The sequence below is a fragment of the Cynocephalus volans genome, chromosome 10 (genome assembly GCF_027409185.1).
Source record: "Cynocephalus volans isolate mCynVol1 chromosome 10, mCynVol1.pri, whole genome shotgun sequence".
NCBI lineage: Eukaryota > Metazoa > Chordata > Mammalia > Dermoptera > Cynocephalidae > Cynocephalus > Cynocephalus volans.
Genome location: NC_084469.1, coordinates 28,121,445 through 28,138,460, shown reverse-complemented (window position 1 = coordinate 28,138,460; position 17,016 = coordinate 28,121,445). Strand labels below are relative to the sequence as shown.

Below are 17,016 nucleotides of genomic sequence, written 5' to 3'. Positions count from 1 at the left end.
CACCCCACCCGCCCCTCTCGCCGGGGGCCGGGGAGAAGAGGTCGTCCGCGGGGGAGGGGGAGGCGACCTCAGTGACGGAACAGAAGCCCGGAGAGCCTCGGCCCTTCCCGCCACTGCGCGGCGGCCGCTCGGAAGCGGCGGCGGTCACTCGAGCGCCGCCTGTCCGGGGCGCAGCGTCCGCGGACTCGGAACCCGCTCGGCCGCGCGCTCCGCCGCACCGGCCTAGACAGCCGCTCGCCGCCGCCGCCCACCCGCCGGCCGCCGGGCCGGGGGAACCCGGGGAACCCTCGGGGGCCGGGGCGGCGGCGGCGAGACCCCGCCCCGCCCGGCCGGCCCGCGCCTATCGCGGCCGCCGGGCCTGGTCACGCGGAGAGCCGCGCTGCGGGCTCGGGGCCAGCGCCCGGCGGCTGCCGGAGTCGCTGCGGGCCGGGGCGGGGGCGGCGGGTAGAAATAGGGACGGGCGGGCCGCGCCAGTCCCGGAGCCGCGCTGAGCCGAGCTGAGCCACGCCGAGCGGCGCCGAGCGAGGCGGCCGGACCGGAGCACCCATGCTGCTGACGCTGGCTGGGGGCTCCCTCTTCTTCCCCGGGCTCTTCGCGCTCTGCACCTGGGCGCTGCGCCGCTCGCGGCCCGAATGGACCAACTTCGACTGCGTGATGATCAGCACCAGGTACTGGGCGCGGACCGGCCGCCCGCCGAGGGCCAGGGCGCTGCCCACCCCACCCGGCCGCGCGCAGCCTGCACGGCGCCCGGACCCGGCGGCGCCCGCCCCTGCGCTCGGCTGAGGGCGGAAAGGGGGGGCGACAGGAAGCGAGGGGGCTGCCTCTCTCGCTTCCTTGCCCGTCTCTGTCGCGCCTGCCGGAGTTTTCCGGAGACCCTTGGCGTGCTCCTGGAGGGAGAGGGGACCAGGGTGGAGGGCTGCCCACGCGAGGCAGGATGGGGAGGGAAGTGTTTGTGCATCTCTCCGCGCCTGCTACCCACGTCTGCCAGCTGCTTTGCGGGTCGGGAGCGCAGCGACTGCCGACCATTTTCCTGCTCGCACTGGCAGCCTGGGGAAAGTCAGGTCGAAGAGCGTGGCCTTATGTTGGCCACGGGACTGGATTGAGCGCGCTTTCTTCTTTTCTTCTGTGCCCCACATTAGGCTGGTTTCTTCAGTGCAGGCTGTGTTGGCCACCGGGTCGGGGATCGTCATCATGCGCTCCTGCAGCGACGTGATCAATGGCAGGTAACATCCAATGCCAGGTGAAAGAAGTACAGATAATAGGAACTTTTTCGAAGTTTCCACAATTCAGTGGCTCACGCACTAATTCTTTCTCAGCACATGCCTTTAGGTAACTGACTAATGGGAAAACTTGGGCACCATGATTAGTTCCTCTCTCCTCTCCTTACTTCCTTCAGCATCCCCAGTTTAGGAGAAGGGAAACTGAAGAAATGATGGAGAACAACAAAGCCCGAGTGTGATTTACGGTGGCATGTAAGAGGACAGAGTGGTCCGTCATCCAAGTTCTTTATGAGATAGATAAGTGTAAAAATTATCTAGAAGCGGGAGTGTGGCCTCTGGTTCTTTTGAATGATTGCACTGGGTTCCCACCCTGGAGCATTCATGGGCTAAGATATGTCCAGTGTGGTTAGCAGAGCCCTTCTATTGAAAGGAACAAATCCACCACCTGTGATCCTGCAAATGCTGCTGTTATTTTTCCTCTGTATTTGCTAAAGGTGATGAATAGGTTTTTGGCACTTTCAGAAAATTAACTTGTATATTTATTAGAGCTCAGTCCAGAGGCAGATCAGGAAATCTGCATCTATCTGCAGTTTCAGTGAAGCAAAAATTAAGACCAGAATAGTTTATTTTATATAGCATTTAGACCTGGGCAGTGGTATTGCTTTTAATTTTTTAAGTTTTTTTTTTTCACCTGTTGTCTTAGAACCACTCTCACTTTCTTCTAGTTAAGGTGTCCAGGGAAAGTTGAACAGCCTTTCCTGATCCTTCTGTCCTGTTGACTTTGCCATGTCCTGCTTTTAACCTGTTGAGACTGGAATGCAAGGGAAGCCTGAGTAGGGCATATATCTCACTGTGGTCTGCAGTCTTACTTGGGATTGATTCTGCTGTTATGATTTTCATGCTTTTCTTCTTATGCCTCTTTTTTAAACAAAACCAGTTATCAGTGATGAATTGTAGATGCTAAGAGAAGACAGGCCAAGTGACTTGATCACATAGGTCAAAGGATAACAGCATTTGCTTGGCTGCATTCTATTTTTATATATTTTTTTCTTTTCAATTTTTATATTAATTGAGCATTTTCTGATTGTGCAGCAAGCTCCCTCACTGCCTCAGTTTGTCAGATCAAACTTGAAACCAGCCTCCTCTGCAAAGATTAAACTAAGACAAATGTGGCCCCACAGCCCCCCTTGAGTTAATACATGGGCAAGCAGCAAGCAACCACTATGCATTTCAAGATAATATATTTGCATATGATTAACTTACAGTTCTACAGCACCATTGTTGTGTTTCCCCTCAGAACCCCTGTGTTTTAGTGGCCCTAACTTGATAGCAAACCTGAGTTTGGCTTTCAAGTTTCTCCTTTTATGTATCTTTATGCCTTAGATTCTCTGTTTGCAAAATAGAGATGGACACCACATTTCTGTATCCTCCACCTCTATGTGGATCATAGGGATGCTCTAAAGGCACCTAGACTACTTTTTTTTTTTTTGTGACCGGTAAGGGGATCGTAACCCTTGGCTTGGTGTCGCCCGCACCGGGCTCAGCCAGTGAGCTCACCGGCCATCCCTATATAGGATCCGAACCTGTGGCCTCGGAGCTCCCAGCGCCGCTCTCTCCCGAGTGAGCCACGGGTTCGGCCCTAGATTACCTTTTAAAAGACCTTTGAGGGCTTATGTACTGAACACCAAAATATTTTTTATATGCTTTTTCATTTTATGCCTTCATTTAGAATGTCTCTAGTTAGGAGGGGGTATCTATAAATCCCCTCAAATTACATGCAGAATGTGATATGGAGCCAAGGATTTCATCAGATTTTTAATGGGGTCCAGATCCCAAAAAGGGCTAAATCATGTCCCTAGGCAATGTTCTCAATTCAAGCACTTGTATTTGAATAGTACTTTTTACATTTAAAGACTTTCACACTTTCAATTTTTTAATCCTCACAATAACTTTGTCAGGGAAGTAAGACAAGGATTATTAACTTCATTTGACAAAGGAAGTTAAGTCATAGACTAGTGGTAGTTAAGATTATAATCCAGGTCTCTTGTTAATAAGTCTTCAGAGAATTCTACTTAAGAATCACAATTTCAGATCTTACTGAATAGGTACTGTGTGCAAAATATTAACTCTAGGTTCCACTCAAGGGGAGAGGCCAGTTATATTTCAGTTAAGCTTTTAGTAGCTCTTATTTTAGTAGCTACTTATTTTACTTGGAATTGCTTCAAGAAAGCAACTGAAACCAAAGATGGGCAGTAGAATAAGTATTACACCTTTAGCCTAAATGGAACCTGGCTAATTAATCCACCTACAAGGGTATTATATTTTCCATTACTACATTTTGCCTTTATCTCATTGTTTACTCATTATTTAGTTAGGCTCTGGTATGTGTGGAGTCATTCAGGAACAGAAACTCAAATGGCATCCTCTCTATATTCCCAATGTTGCAGTTCAGTGCACTGGTTCCTTAGGAAATCACCTGAGACAGAGATAAAAATGCAGATTCAAGGGCCCTGGACATACAATTTAGAATCTCTGGGGAGTGGAGTCCTTAATAAGCACTGCAGGTGATTCTGATGTTCAGGTAGTCCACAAAGCTAAATTGTTTCTTTTACCTAACACATGGCTGCTCAATAAAAATTTGCTGACTGAGTGATTCTAATACTTCCCAGCATAGTACATCATTTCAGTTTAGATGTTTTTCATATAAAATTTCTGTAGAATGCTTATTTATCATTTGGGAACAACATCGTATTAATCATAGAGACTTTCTAATCTGCTCTAGGATGGTAATAAAATATCATTTTGACTCAGCAAATATTGAGTCAACTCCTTTGGATGAGTAAATGGGAACACTTTCTTTTATCCTGACATCTCTTCTGGCATCTTACTGCTACAGTGCAATCCTTGAGCTCCAGGCTCATTTCTAGACATATTTTTCTTAATGAGTGGAATTAGGATTAGCTATAGATTTGTGTATTGTGTTGTTGTTGTTGTTTTTGTTTTTTTTTAAAAAAAGGCTGGCCGGTTAGCTTAGTTAATTAGAGCACAGCCTTGTAACACCAAGGTCAAGGGTTTGGATCCCTGAACTGGCTAGCTGGGGGGGAAAAAATGGGCAGGTTTGCTTCCCAGAAGCTACCTAAAGAGGGGTTGCATGCAGATACAAGAGAAAACTTGTAGGTTCAGGAGTTTAGTTTCAGGTTGGTAAACTCCCAGCTGTTGAGCAACTGAGGAGTTAAACTGGAAATATTGGATTTGGGTGGGATTTGGGATATCTTCCAAGACCAGTTTCATTGTGGAGCTGTAGAATCATTTGTATATGTATCTATATCAAAGTCAGCTTTATCACAAAATGCCAGAAAATCCATTACAAATGAATAGCTAAATCAGGCAAATAGTGAAAACAAGCTACTTAAACATGTGGGGCTGAGTAAATTCCTGTTTTTTTCCTTTGACACTCATTTATTTGCCCTGTAATTTAGAGAAATTTGTCTACTCTCCTTATCAACTTCAGCATCTTTCATTGTAAAGTATTTGGAGTAATAATAGCCAATTAAGTATAAAGCTAGAAAAAAGAAGCAAAACAGACAAAAATAACTTAAATTTAATTAAATTTTTTTTAAAAAATAAAAAAAGGTAGAAAGCTGATGGGAATGTGTTTAAAAAGAGGTTGGCTTTGGGCCTTTGTAATTGATATCCATCATTATTTCACGGACCATTCATATGCTTTCTTTTAGGCACTGGCTTGCCCGAGAATATGTCTGGTTTTTGATTCCATACATGATCTATGACTCCTACGCCATGTACCTCTGTGAATGGTACCGAACCAGAGACCAGAACCAAGACCAATCTACCACTTTTCGAAACTTCCTAAGTCAAAATCGCCTCATGATCACACACCATGCAGTTATTCTGTTTGTCCTTGTGCCAGTCGCCCAGGTATGGACTTCCAGGACAGATCAGCAGCCTTGGTGACTCCTTTGCTCCTTTTGAACTGGGTGTCTTTACTATTAATTAGGAGTCAGGATTGCCCTTCTTTTCCTTCCCTTTTGGACCATACCCACTCTCCATGTGCCAGCAGCTTCAGCAGTTAAATCCCCCTTGCAAATAGTGGAGGAAAGTAAATCTGAAATGTTTGTGATCCTCCTTACCAACATTATTCTTTTTAGCAGTCTCCCAGCCCTCTGTGATTCCTTAGCATTTGTCAAAGTTTGTCTTTAGTTCAATACAATATAAAATCAATATAAAATACAAATACAATACAAAACAACATAACAGCTCTCTAACAGTGCCAGAGAGTACTATATGCATTATTCTGATGTCACAAAAACACAGACTCTCAAAGCGAATAGCCTTATAATTTCTCCCAAGATTCATTTTCCCATAAAAACACATCCAACAAGGAAGAGAAATGGAAATGCAGAGAAGAAACTTGTAATTCCTGAGTGCCTACCAGATGGCAGGCACTTGTTCAAAAAGCTCATAGCTTGCTAAATGTTAGAAATTATTAGCCCATCTATCCATGTGGTAGATGAAGAAACTGGGCCTCTAAGAGTTTACTTATGTCATTCAGTGGTACTAAGGCACAGAGCTGGTATTCTCCTATGCTATACTGCTTTCTTGAGAAGAAAAAAGAGGTAGAGTACATTAAATTCTTTAAGACATCTTTCTTAATTACTTTGGGACCATAACATGTAGCACAGGGCCTGGCACATATTTTGTTGAACTGAACAGGCTATGTGCCCTTGGCATGACTAAGTTAGATACATAAAAGTAGACTGCAGAGTTCCTTCTGGCTATCATTGCAATACAGAGGAAGCTAGGGTGTGAAGCAATCAGCCTGTCTGAATTTGCCTCTGGATCCTAGGGATTTGACTCTCAAAGTGCTATTGCTGTGGAAGCAGCAGAAAATCAACTGGGTCTACACTTGCCTATTTAGCATTTCCCTTTTCCTTCATAGTCTCTCCTGGTTACCCTTTTAATAGTCCTAGTTAGAATTTTCCTTCTGGTGGTTTCTTAACCTCCACTTCTTATTTCCCTTTTTCCTCTTTTCATCTGCAGAGGCTCCGGGGAGACCTTGGGGACTTCTTCATTGGCTGCATCTTCACAGCAGAACTGAGTACTCCATTTGTGTCACTGGGCAGAATTCTGATTCAGGCATGTATGAATGAAATGGCAAAAGTAATGCAGAAGGGAATGGACTCTGCTTTTCCTTTGGAGACTGCGGTGTTTGGAGAAATCCCTTAATGCTAGGAACAGTGGGATAGGAGACCCTTCAATAGATGTAAAGATAAGTTGGTCATCCGAGCCAGTGGGGATGGAATTGTAGGTTTGATCCAAGTTTGATACAGTTCATGATATTTTTCCCCTGGCCACACAGCTTTTCTCTAATCTACTGTTCCTTAACTCCTATCTGCTGGGTGGCTTAGGCCAAATCCAACATCACTATTGGAAAAACTACAAGGCTATATGTATATATAAATGTGACAATGCTCAATAATCTTTTCTACGACTGTCAGAAAATTAGGGGTTGTGTTAGTCCGTTTCTGTTGCTTATATCAGAAATAACTGGAACTGGGTGATTTATAAGAGAAGGAAATTTATCACTTACAGTTTTGGAGGCTGGGAAGTCCAAAGTCCAGGGAACACATCTGGTGAGGATCTTCTTTGGTGGTGGCTTTACAGCCATGCAGGAGTCTCACCTGAGAGAAAATGGCAGAGGAGAGAGAGAGAGACTCTTGTGCTCTCCTTATAAAGCCCTCAGAAGCATGCCCATGACCACCATTATTAATCCATTCATTAGGGTTAGGGCATGGTCATCAGAATCTAATCACATCTTCAAGGCCCCACCTTACAACCATAATAGGATTTCCTCAACAGTTAAAATGGGGATTAAGCTTTAATGACTTTGGGGGGCCATTCATTTCACTGCAGGGGTCAACAAATTTGACAGCCCAGGTCTTGATGAGTACCTGTACCTGCTTGGCCTTTACTTTTGTGGGATTTGGGCTAGTCATTCCCTGATGCCCCAGCCTCTTAGTGACCTTACATTTTCCTTCCCTTTCTTTTGCAGCTAAAGCAGCAGCACTCCCTTCTGTACAAGGTGAATGGAATCCTCACACTGGCCACCTTTCTTTCCTGTCGGATCCTTCTTTTCCCCTTCATGTACTGGTCCTATGGGCAACAGCAGGGACTAAGCCTGCTCCAAGTGCCGTTCAATATCCCTTTCTACTGCAACGTGGCCAATGCCTTCCTCATCGCTCCCCAGATCTACTGGTTCTCTCTGCTGTGCAGAAAGGCAGCCCGGCTCTTTGATACTCCCCAAGCTAAAAAGGGTGGTTAATAGCTTCCAGGAGTCAGGCAGTGAGGGTGCCTCCTCACATTCGCTGCCTCCTCTGCTCGGTATTCCACGGACCAAATTGTGCCCTGGGTGGCCTCAGCCTTTTGGGTATTGATAAGCAGATGGATTTGAGTTTTTCTAAAGAATATTCATATTACCTCCCTCTTCTAACCTGCCCCTTTGCAAAAGCACTTTTTTCTTAATAACAATTATTGGATCCCGTCAGACCTCCATTGGCAGCAAGGTGGTTTTAATGCAAGCCCAAGGATCCTTCTTTGGGTCTTATCTCAAGAGCTTTGTCTGGGAGGTAGAAGCATGGGGCATGCAGATTGGTGGACCAGGGTGTAAGTGTCTGGGCACCCACTGGCCCTGATATTGGTGGCTACCCATCTCTACAACCACTCAGGACAGTATCCACAGTACTGGGTCAGCAGAAGCAAGTAATGATTTGGTTCTTGAAATAATGTCTTCTTGCAAAATTGGCCTGGGAAAATCATTGTGGATAGGTAGTTTTTTTATAGGTTACTAGATAACCCATTGGTTCTTTGCCTTATCCTTTCATCTATGTGTCAACTTTGAATTCTCATGTCTACTGACTTCTGACCAGAAGTCTCTATGGCAGGGGGTAGGAGGCAGGGATGGGAACCTGAAGCACTTGAGTTGGTAGGGTGGCCAAAAGAGATCAGCACGACCTTTGCAGACTGAATTGGCAAAAAGACCAGTGTCAAACTTGTGAGCTCGTTGCAACCAAATACTATCCCCTTTTTAGCATGTTCCCTCATGCCCAACTTTCCCCATATCCACACACACAGGATGTTCTCATGAAAGTAGGGGCAAAGTGAAATGACGACTTTGGTAGCTATTTACAGGGTAGCCTCACTCTTTGACACTGTTCTTTTTGTATGAATTGGAAACGGACTTCTATACTCCAAACCTTGATGTCTCATCTAGACTGTGGAGGACTTTTCCCAGAGCCTCCTGATAAGCCAGAGTTGTGGTCCAAAGCCCATCCTATGTGAGTGTACTGCCATTTAGCCATAGAAGGCTGGGGAGCAAGAGGGCAGCCAGCCTGGCCAAAGTATGTCCTGTGGACTGACGCCTTCTCCCCCATTTGCAAATAGGATCCTCTGGTGCCAACACTGATCATTCCTTATCACCTAAGTGGGTTTGAGAGACTGTGCTATCATGACATTGTCTTCAAGTGGTAGTGAAAAATTAGAAATTTTAAAGTGCCTTTTAATTCATTGTCCATGAATTTTTAAAGGACTGAATATGTGTCTCAAATTTTGACTTTCAGTCTTTAATGGGTGCCATTTAAAAAGTGTAAAATGCTAATTTTTTAGTTTTTTTTTTTTTACTATCAGTATATCTTTGTAAGTCACCCCTATGGTGATTAAATTGCACTAATATTTCCCAACTCATTCTCATTTGTGAAATACATCAATACTGCTTTCCTGTGAGAAGCATCCTGTGACCCAGCTTGATTGGCTGCCATGTGCTTTATAGTTCCTGGTCCAAGTTTAGGTCCATGTAACTGGGAGAAGGGTGTGTGTGTGCTGATGCTTTTAGCTTACAGGAGGGCCTAGCTCATACCTTACATTTCTGCGGTTCACACTCCCAAGAATACATTGAAGTTTCCCAGAGTTCAATCCCAATGGTAACTTTAGGGCCTTTCTTCTCTTCATAGGTGAATCCCAATTAGGATTTGGGAGAATGGAAGCCTGATTGCTGGTCACAGAGCTGAATCTACCTTAAGTGGGGGAGGGAACCTGAGGCTGCCTCATATTTGAATGAGGGTGTGGATATAAAGGTGGTGATGGGACATATCCTTTTCCTTCCCTTATCTCCCTAACCAGTTCTCACAGTTCTGTAGTAATATCCTGGACACCTTAAATTCTCATTTTTATGCTTTTGCAAATATCATTCCCTGCTCCCACTCATTCATCAAGATGACGACGGCTCCACCCCAGGAAGAAGACAATTATACCCATCCTTCAAACCTATCTCTGCTCCCTTTACCAGACCTAGCTTTATCTTAGTCCCTTTAGGTTCACTGAATGGAGTTCAGACTGTACAGCAGCCCTCAATTCAGAAGACTCCCATTTTCTTAACGTTAATATTACCCCTCCTCTCCCCCCACACACAACACTTAGTTCTCCTTAGTCCAACCCTCTCATTTTACAATAGTGCAGGCCTCTTGGCCACACAGATCACATGGCCAGTTGGAGGCAGAGCCAGGGCTAGAATAGACCTCTTTTCCGAGTTGCCACTTTCTGAAGATACCCCATGAAAAATATGCTTTTCATGAAAAATACTAAAATACTGAAATGACTCTTGAAGAGGGTCTTAATATAAAAGAACACACATACCCTGTAATTTTTTTCCACTTGGGTGGTTTCAACTTTGGGCTTATTCACCAACATCTAGGGTGAAGTCCAGTTACGAACATGTTCCTCCCAGTGACCTGATCTTAAGACTTTCTAAACCCAATTTTAGAGCGTATTCAATGCTAGGCTATTGCTGAGAAAGATTCAGAGACAAGATGAGACTCAAAAGAGAATTTTATTATAGTTCGTATGTTACAAATATCTAAGAAACTACTTTCTTTACACCGTGATTGCCAGACTTGTTATCTTGTGTACAATTTCACATAACTGTAAAGTTTGTGCTTCTCAGCTCTAACCCCTCAGACCCACCATGTTGAGGCCCAGCTTTCTTCTGACCTACAAAGGTCAGAAGTTGCTGATCTTCTGCAGCAGAGTTTGGCGCCACTCCTCTGGGCTAATGTTCTCAGCAATGGATTTTAAGAAGTGTTGCTCATTTACCTTCTGGAGCAAGGAGCTAATAGAAGGGTTGGTCTTGCTCAGAGTTTCATAGCAGGTGAGAATTTCCAAAGCCAAAACATAGAGGGGCTCACAGACCTCTTGGGGCAGCATGGCCATGATGTGCAAAACATGACAGAACACCTGGGTATAAACAAACAGGGTCTCCTGGGTCAGGTCATGTTCTTGTCCTTGGGCCCAAGGGCCAACTGACTGTAACAATCTAACTGAGTCCAGAACATTGGTCAGACTGCTACAGAGGAGCCTGACCACATGGCTCCAGCCTTCCATAGGCAGCCAATTACGACAGCTCTGGCTGCAGAGAAACTGGAAAGCTCTCAGGAAAAGTACGGAGAGTTGGAGCTCCTGGGCAAAGGGCTTTAGGTTGAGCAGGGGAACAAACTGAATATATTCCAGGCTATACGGGACATGGAGAAGCTGTTTCTCCAACAGTCTCCTTGTCAACTGGTGAAGGTAATGCCATTCCTGGGGGCTGCACCAAGGCATGACTTGTACCAGGGCCACCAGAAAGCCCTTGCTGAACAATCTGACCTCTTCAGGATTGCCCACATCTACCACCAAGAGAGAGAGCATCTGCTCCGAGACGCTGCTGGAGATGCAGCAGCACTCCATCCAAGCAAGAAGCCCTGTGCCTGGCCCATACCCTGGGTGGGTCTGGGAGGTCCACTCATCCTCAGAAAGCTTACAGATCTCAAAAAGTGTGGTTGGCACCTCAAACTTGAAGTGGCCCTCAAAGAAACTCTTCAGTCTCAGGCCCACAGTCCAGTCTAACTTCTCCAACTTCCGGTGGAGCCAAGACAGGGACTTGATCCACGTGTCTGGGGAGAAGGTCTTGGCACTGGCTAATACGATCTCACAGAGAAGCTCCAGGATATGGATCACCAGATCTTTCCCATCCAAAGAGAGGCATCGCTTCTCCTTTGGAAGCTGCCAGTATTTGCTGAAGCCATCCAGGAGCTGGCATAAGCTGAAGATGAGAGGGAACGGGGAACAGGTCTGGAGCCAGTATTCCTCTAGGCACAGATTTGCTTCTAGAGTCTGGAGACAGATCTTCAGACTGAGGTCTACCTCTTTGACATCCAGCATCAAGAAAGGCAGGACAAACTCCTTCAGCACCTCATCTGGCTCAAGAAGGGCAGCAACTGGAATCCCTTGGGGCTTCATAGGACTCATCAGGCAGTTCAGGAGCTCTAAAAATTGCTTTTCTTCCTTTGGTGTAGAGAACTTTGTCCAGACAGTTTCTTTGAGGCATGATACCACAAAAGTGCTAGATAAATTTGGACCTTGCTCCTTCGTGAACCTAAGGGCAGGGAAGGCAGTGAGGATCTGAGCCAGGAACTTGTGGGTGCCGAGATTGATCACAGCCATGCTGCACATTTTCTTCACTGTGATTTCTGGATGCAGTATTACCAGGCGGGCCACAGAAGCCACAGCTTTAGCCAAGCCCTGTTCAGAGGCACTCTGTGTGAGCTGGTTAAAAGTCATATTAAGGTCTTCCTGAAAACCCTCTAAGTAAGCCAACAACTTTTCAGAGAGGCCCTTTTGCCCCCAGGAATGCAGGACGCCTGAGAGGACTTTATTTTTATCTGGCATTGAGAGTTCTGTGTAACATTCCAGGATCAAGTCAATCACTTGTTTGACCTGAGATTCAAGGACTGCACTGTCAGTTGTGCTGACTTCCATCACTGTTTCCAGTAGCTTGAAAACCAACTCTGGCTCTTGGAAGAGAGCCCTGTTATTAACCAGACAGGCTACCCATTCATCTGAGAAAGCCCACTTCTTCTCAGAAGCAAAAATGTAGCACATTTCCATATGCCGGTCCATCTTCTGCTCAATAATGGCCATGGCAATGGAGGCAGTGATGTCCTCGAAGCCCTTGTTCTTTAGCACCCTGCTCGTTTTCCTCAGGAAGTCCCTGACACACTCTGCCAGCTCAGAGACCACCTGCCTCTCCTCCTTGGACAAGCTGGTGGTATCCAGGTAGAGCTTCAAGTTCTGGCTGAAGGAAGTCAGACTGTCACACAGCCGGTAGCTATCATAATTTGTCCTCTGGCTGCTGTTGAGCATGGCCTGCAGCTCCTGCCCCCATTCCTGTAGCAGGCTGTGCATGAACTCAAACCCGACAAAGATGGTCTCGTTCGGGAGTTTGGCCAGTGAGGTCAGGCTGACATCCCTTTCTGCCTCCTTTACCTTCTCTGCCAGCGCCTGTTGGTGGTATGGGTTCTGGGTGTCTGAATTCCACACAGAGATCACTGTGGCCAGTTTGTCCAAATACACAGTTGCCGACACTTCCTGGGGGTCATCCACCATCAGTGCAAACACAGTCAGCATGTCAGCCAAGTTGGCTAATGCTAAGCACTTCATTCTGAGGCACAGGATCCTGTTTTGGATTTGCTTCAGCCCATTAAGCAGCATGGCCAACAGGGGCATGGTAGGGCACACACCTGGGTCTGACTTAAACCTCTTCGGAGGATGGGAGAACTCATCTGAAGAGGGCAAGTACTTATGGGCCATTGTCCTAAACTGGGAGAGCAGGGAGTCCTGCTGATTGTCTTTGTGCTTCATCATTTCCCACCAGACGTCGAGGAAGAAGGCCACATCTTCAGAAGAAGTGTCAACCATCATGTGCTCCAAAAAACGCTCTAGTTCTGCACGGCAGATGGTGGCAGGCAGGGCCATTAGGAGCTGGATAAAGAGTCCAGAAGCTTCCAGGGACTTGAGCAGCTCAAAAAGGACTGTGTGATTGATGGTAGGGATCATGTTGCCCACTGAGAAGAATACATCTTCCTGCCATCGAGTTTCTGTGTCAGAAGGGGTAGCAGGGTAGGGCTGAAGAACCTTGGCCCAGATGATGATCAGAGCTTTCTTCTTCCAGGCAAAGGGCTGGGAATGTGCTGTGGCCGAGGAGATCTCCCTCAAGGCCTCCACAATGGGCTGCCCAACATGTTCCCAGTCAGACTTCGTCAATTCTGCCAAGGCTTTGGGGTGGAACAGCTGCTCGGCCAGCAAGAAGCCCCCATGCAGAACAGTCATTTCTTCACAGATATTCAAGGGTCCTGCACAAAGAGAAGCCGAATAAGATACAGTGTAGTGAAAATTTTACAAGATATTAAGCAGAGATTAGAGGGAGAGGCAGCAGTTAGAGGTTGGCTGTCATTATCAGGGTTAGACATGATAAAGGTTTTATTTATTTACTGGCAGACTAAAAATGACCTCCAAGCTCTCTAGCCTGGGAACTGGGAGGGACAAATCATACCATTAAAAATAGGGAACAGAGAAGAATCAGAACAATTCTGAAGGAAGATGAGCTCAGCTTTGGTTATTTGGAGTCTGAGGCAAAACCTTAAGGTAATGTCCTCCAGCAATGGAAATGCAGGGTTAAAGCTCAGAAGGAAAGTAAGCCCTGAAATGTGATGCTGGGAGGTATGATCACTGGAACCAAGGAAGTAAATGAGATCCTTCACGAAAAATGTGTGAAAAGGAAAAGCTGGACTGCTGAGGCTAGACCCACAGCAAAGGTCGGGCCAGGAGAGGATGTGGGGAGAAGGGTTTAGAAAGAGAAAAATAGCACAAGGACAATAACAAACCACAGGGGCCACCAAGTATGTATTATAGGACATGACAACTGAGCTTCTCAGTAATGATACAGACTAAGAGAGGCACAGCCCCAGGACAATGGGCACTGAAGCAATCAGATAAGCCCTGCCTTCCCCCTTTTCTCTTAATAGCCTTGCCCTGCAAATAGGTTTCAAACATCCTTCTGCCTTTCAGGGAAACAGTTCACTCCACAGCTTCTTCCAGTCAAAAACAAGCTGCTCATGACTCTGGTTCTGTGGTAGAAACCAGAGGGTAGATACAAAAAAAAAAAAAAAAAAAAAACTGCAGTAGATTAAGAAAGTCCTTCCTTCAGTGAGCCATGAATTGACACAGACTTATTAAGGAAGGTATCTGGGATGTTATTCAGATATGGGTTTAAATCCTAGCTCAGCCATTTAAAAATGGTGTGATCTTGGTCAGATTATTTCTCTGAGCCTCCCTTCTGCATATGTGAGGATAATACAGAGTTCACATTATGAGTGTGAGGATCAAATGTTAAATGAGGGTACTTCAAAAGGTTTATGGAAAAATGGAATTAAAAGATAATACAGGACTGGCCAGTTGGCTCAATCAGTAGAGTGTGGTGCTGATAACACCAAGGTCAAGGGCTTGGATCTCCCTACTGGCCAGCCACAAAAAAAAAAAAGAAAAAGATACTACAAATCTTTCCATGAACTTTTTGAAGACCCCTCATATACTCATCAAGCCCTTGGCACTGGTTTGGTGCAGTAACCTCCTGATCCAATCTCCTAGGGATGCTGTAAGGGTTAAATAAGATACAGCTACAATAAGCATCAGGCTACAAAGAAAAAAAAAAAGGTTACAAAGAGCTTGATTAAGTGCTTGATAAATGTTGGTTTCCCCAAATCTTTCCATTGTCAGGATCAGAATCTTGTCACTATTTTTTGCCTCCCCCAGCTCAGAATGATGAAAGGACATATAGGTCTTCATCAGGTATGTTTCCTTTGGCCCAGAAGTTAAAATCGTAATACAAACTGCTCACTATTCAATATTCCTGACATCTCTCCCCTTTCCCAGGGCCAAGAGATGCTATCCCTTCTAGTCCCTCATGTCCCCAAGAGCACATCTTCCCCATTTTCACAGGCCAGGAGCTGAAGAGAAAATACTGATTCCAGGAGACTAAATATCCTGCTCCTTTGACCATTTATAGGAGCAGCAAAAAGAGAAAATACTGATTCCAGGAGACTAAATATCCTGCTCCTTTGACCATTTATAGGAGCAGCAAAAGGCCAAGGGATCAGTACACAGCCCATTTGTGAAAGCAATCCATCTTGGCTCAGGGAGGGTTAGGTTGCTGAGGGGAGTCTCTCAGGGGGTTATTGCTCTTCTTTCTGGCCAGGGCTACTCTCCCAGGGCCCCAAAATATGTTCTCTCGGCTCTCTAAATGTAATTTTATTAACTGTCAGCTGAGCTGAGCTGATGTTTGGCCTCCCACACCAGCCTTCCCTACACAATAAGTATGTACATGTGCTACCTGAAATAATAAGTCCCAGGGGCAGTTACTAGTTGGGAAAAACCCAAGTGCTTTACCACTAATGGTTAACTAGTGCTTTTGAGTGCGCACTTCTTTTTTTTAAGTGTTTATTCCGTGCCAGGCACTGTCCTATGTGATACACATATAAGATCCCTTTTAATCTTCAAAACAACCTTTTAAGAACTATTATTCCTGCTTTTTTTTTTTTTTTTTTTTGTCATTTTCGTGACCGGGAACCAGCCAGTGAGTGCACTGGCCATTCCTATATAGGATCCGAACCCGTGGCGGGACCGTCGCTGCGCTCCCAGCGCTGCACTCTTCGGAGTGCGCCAAGGGCTCGGCCCTATTATTCCTGTTTTAGCGATGGGAACATTGTAGGCTGCCCCATTAGCTCAATCGGTAGACAATGTTGCTGATAATACCAAGGCCAATAGTTCGGATCTCCATGCTGGTCAGCCGCAAAAAAAAGGGGGGGGGGGGACATTGAGGCTCAGAGACAATTTGCTCAGTGTGTCACAACCACTGGGCCTGGGACAAATCACCACAGCTGCAGGGCTCCAAACCTTGGAGCTCTGCCATTCCACCATGAAAAGCTGGCTGAGGACAGGGACCAGAACATTTCTCCACAGACTACTATTACTCACCCCCAGCTCTCCCAGAACAGCCTCCTGCTCTTATCCCCTTAAGAGCATATCCAGCACGATGGGGAGGCCTCGCAAGGGGCCATCGATGTCGACCAGTCCCTCCCTCTCTTTTTCCAGACCTCGCCTATGTGGATTCTGAATCATGATGCACACAGGTTCAGAAAGTGCCATCTCAGCTGCTGCGCCCCCTTCCCCACGGCTGCTAGTTTGGTAAGTGCTGCTACAGCGCAAGGCACTGTACCCAAGTGTATACACGCGGTCTCACTGAAAACCCCCCCAAACTCTGTGAGGCGGAGGCCATGTCGTCATCCCGCTCTACCGATAAGACAAGACGCCTGCTCAGGAACTTAAAGATGTTCAGTGAATGAGACCGTCGGGGCATCCGGCATCCCCCCCGGCGTCCTCCGACCTCGGCATTTCCCACACAGCACGTGCACTAACCCGTCCGCTTTCAGGAGACCTAACTTCACATTCGCTCGGTTTTCTCGCATAGAAAGAGGCCCAGAGGGGACAAGAGGCGGGCCAAGGAGCGGCGGGGCCACGGCTGAAGCCCGGGCTCCCGACTCCCGGTCTCCAAGGACACCCCGAACCTCCAAAATCCCTCCCCGGCCCGAAAGATTCCGTTAGCCCAGGCCCGCGCGAGAGTGCGCAGCGGGAGAGGGCGCGTCAGGCAGCACCGTCCAGGTGGCGCGTTGCGGGGCGCGACCTGGTCGGCCCGGGACAAGGGAGCCGGGACACCCACCTAGCTCCATGGCGGCGACGCTGGCAGAGGCGCCGGCTGCCCCGCCCCCTCGGAGGCACGCAGGCGTCACGGCACAATGGGCGGTGCGGGCGGAAGAACGGCGGGCCGCGGCCCAGGCCCCGCCCGCAGCCGCAGCCC

At 46.9% G+C, this 17,016-nt stretch overlaps 2 protein-coding genes across 3 annotated transcripts; one reads left to right on the top strand and one right to left on the bottom strand.

The window, feature by feature from the left end:
* The first annotated feature begins 507 nt into the window (after nucleotides 1–507).
* Nucleotides 508–9,412, top strand: TLCD3A (TLC domain containing 3A). Of its 2 annotated transcripts, XM_063111829.1 has the most exons (6): nucleotides 508–668; nucleotides 1,140–1,223; nucleotides 4,955–5,156; nucleotides 6,279–6,374; nucleotides 7,291–7,320; nucleotides 9,245–9,412. In XM_063111829.1, exons 1-6 carry the CDS (start codon nucleotides 547–549, stop codon nucleotides 9,257–9,259), a joined length of 549 nt encoding a protein of 182 aa, XP_062967899.1. In that variant the 5' UTR covers nucleotides 508–546; the 3' UTR covers nucleotides 9,260–9,412. The 2 variants fall into 2 exon arrangements, with proteins under 2 accessions (XP_062967899.1, XP_062967898.1); XM_063111828.1 differs by lacking the exon at nucleotides 9,245–9,412 and having other exon boundaries at nucleotides 7,291–8,863.
* A 720-nt stretch (nucleotides 9,413–10,132) lies between these two features.
* On the bottom strand, nucleotides 10,133–16,951 carry GEMIN4 (gem nuclear organelle associated protein 4). The gene is made up of 2 exons (XM_063111268.1): nucleotides 16,879–16,951; nucleotides 10,133–13,456 (listed from the first exon to the last, which is right to left on the bottom strand). Exons 1-2 carry the CDS (start codon nucleotides 16,886–16,888, stop codon nucleotides 10,290–10,292), a joined length of 3,177 nt encoding a protein of 1,058 aa, XP_062967338.1. The 5' UTR covers nucleotides 16,889–16,951; the 3' UTR covers nucleotides 10,133–10,289.
* Nucleotides 16,952–17,016: the final 65 nt, after the last annotated feature.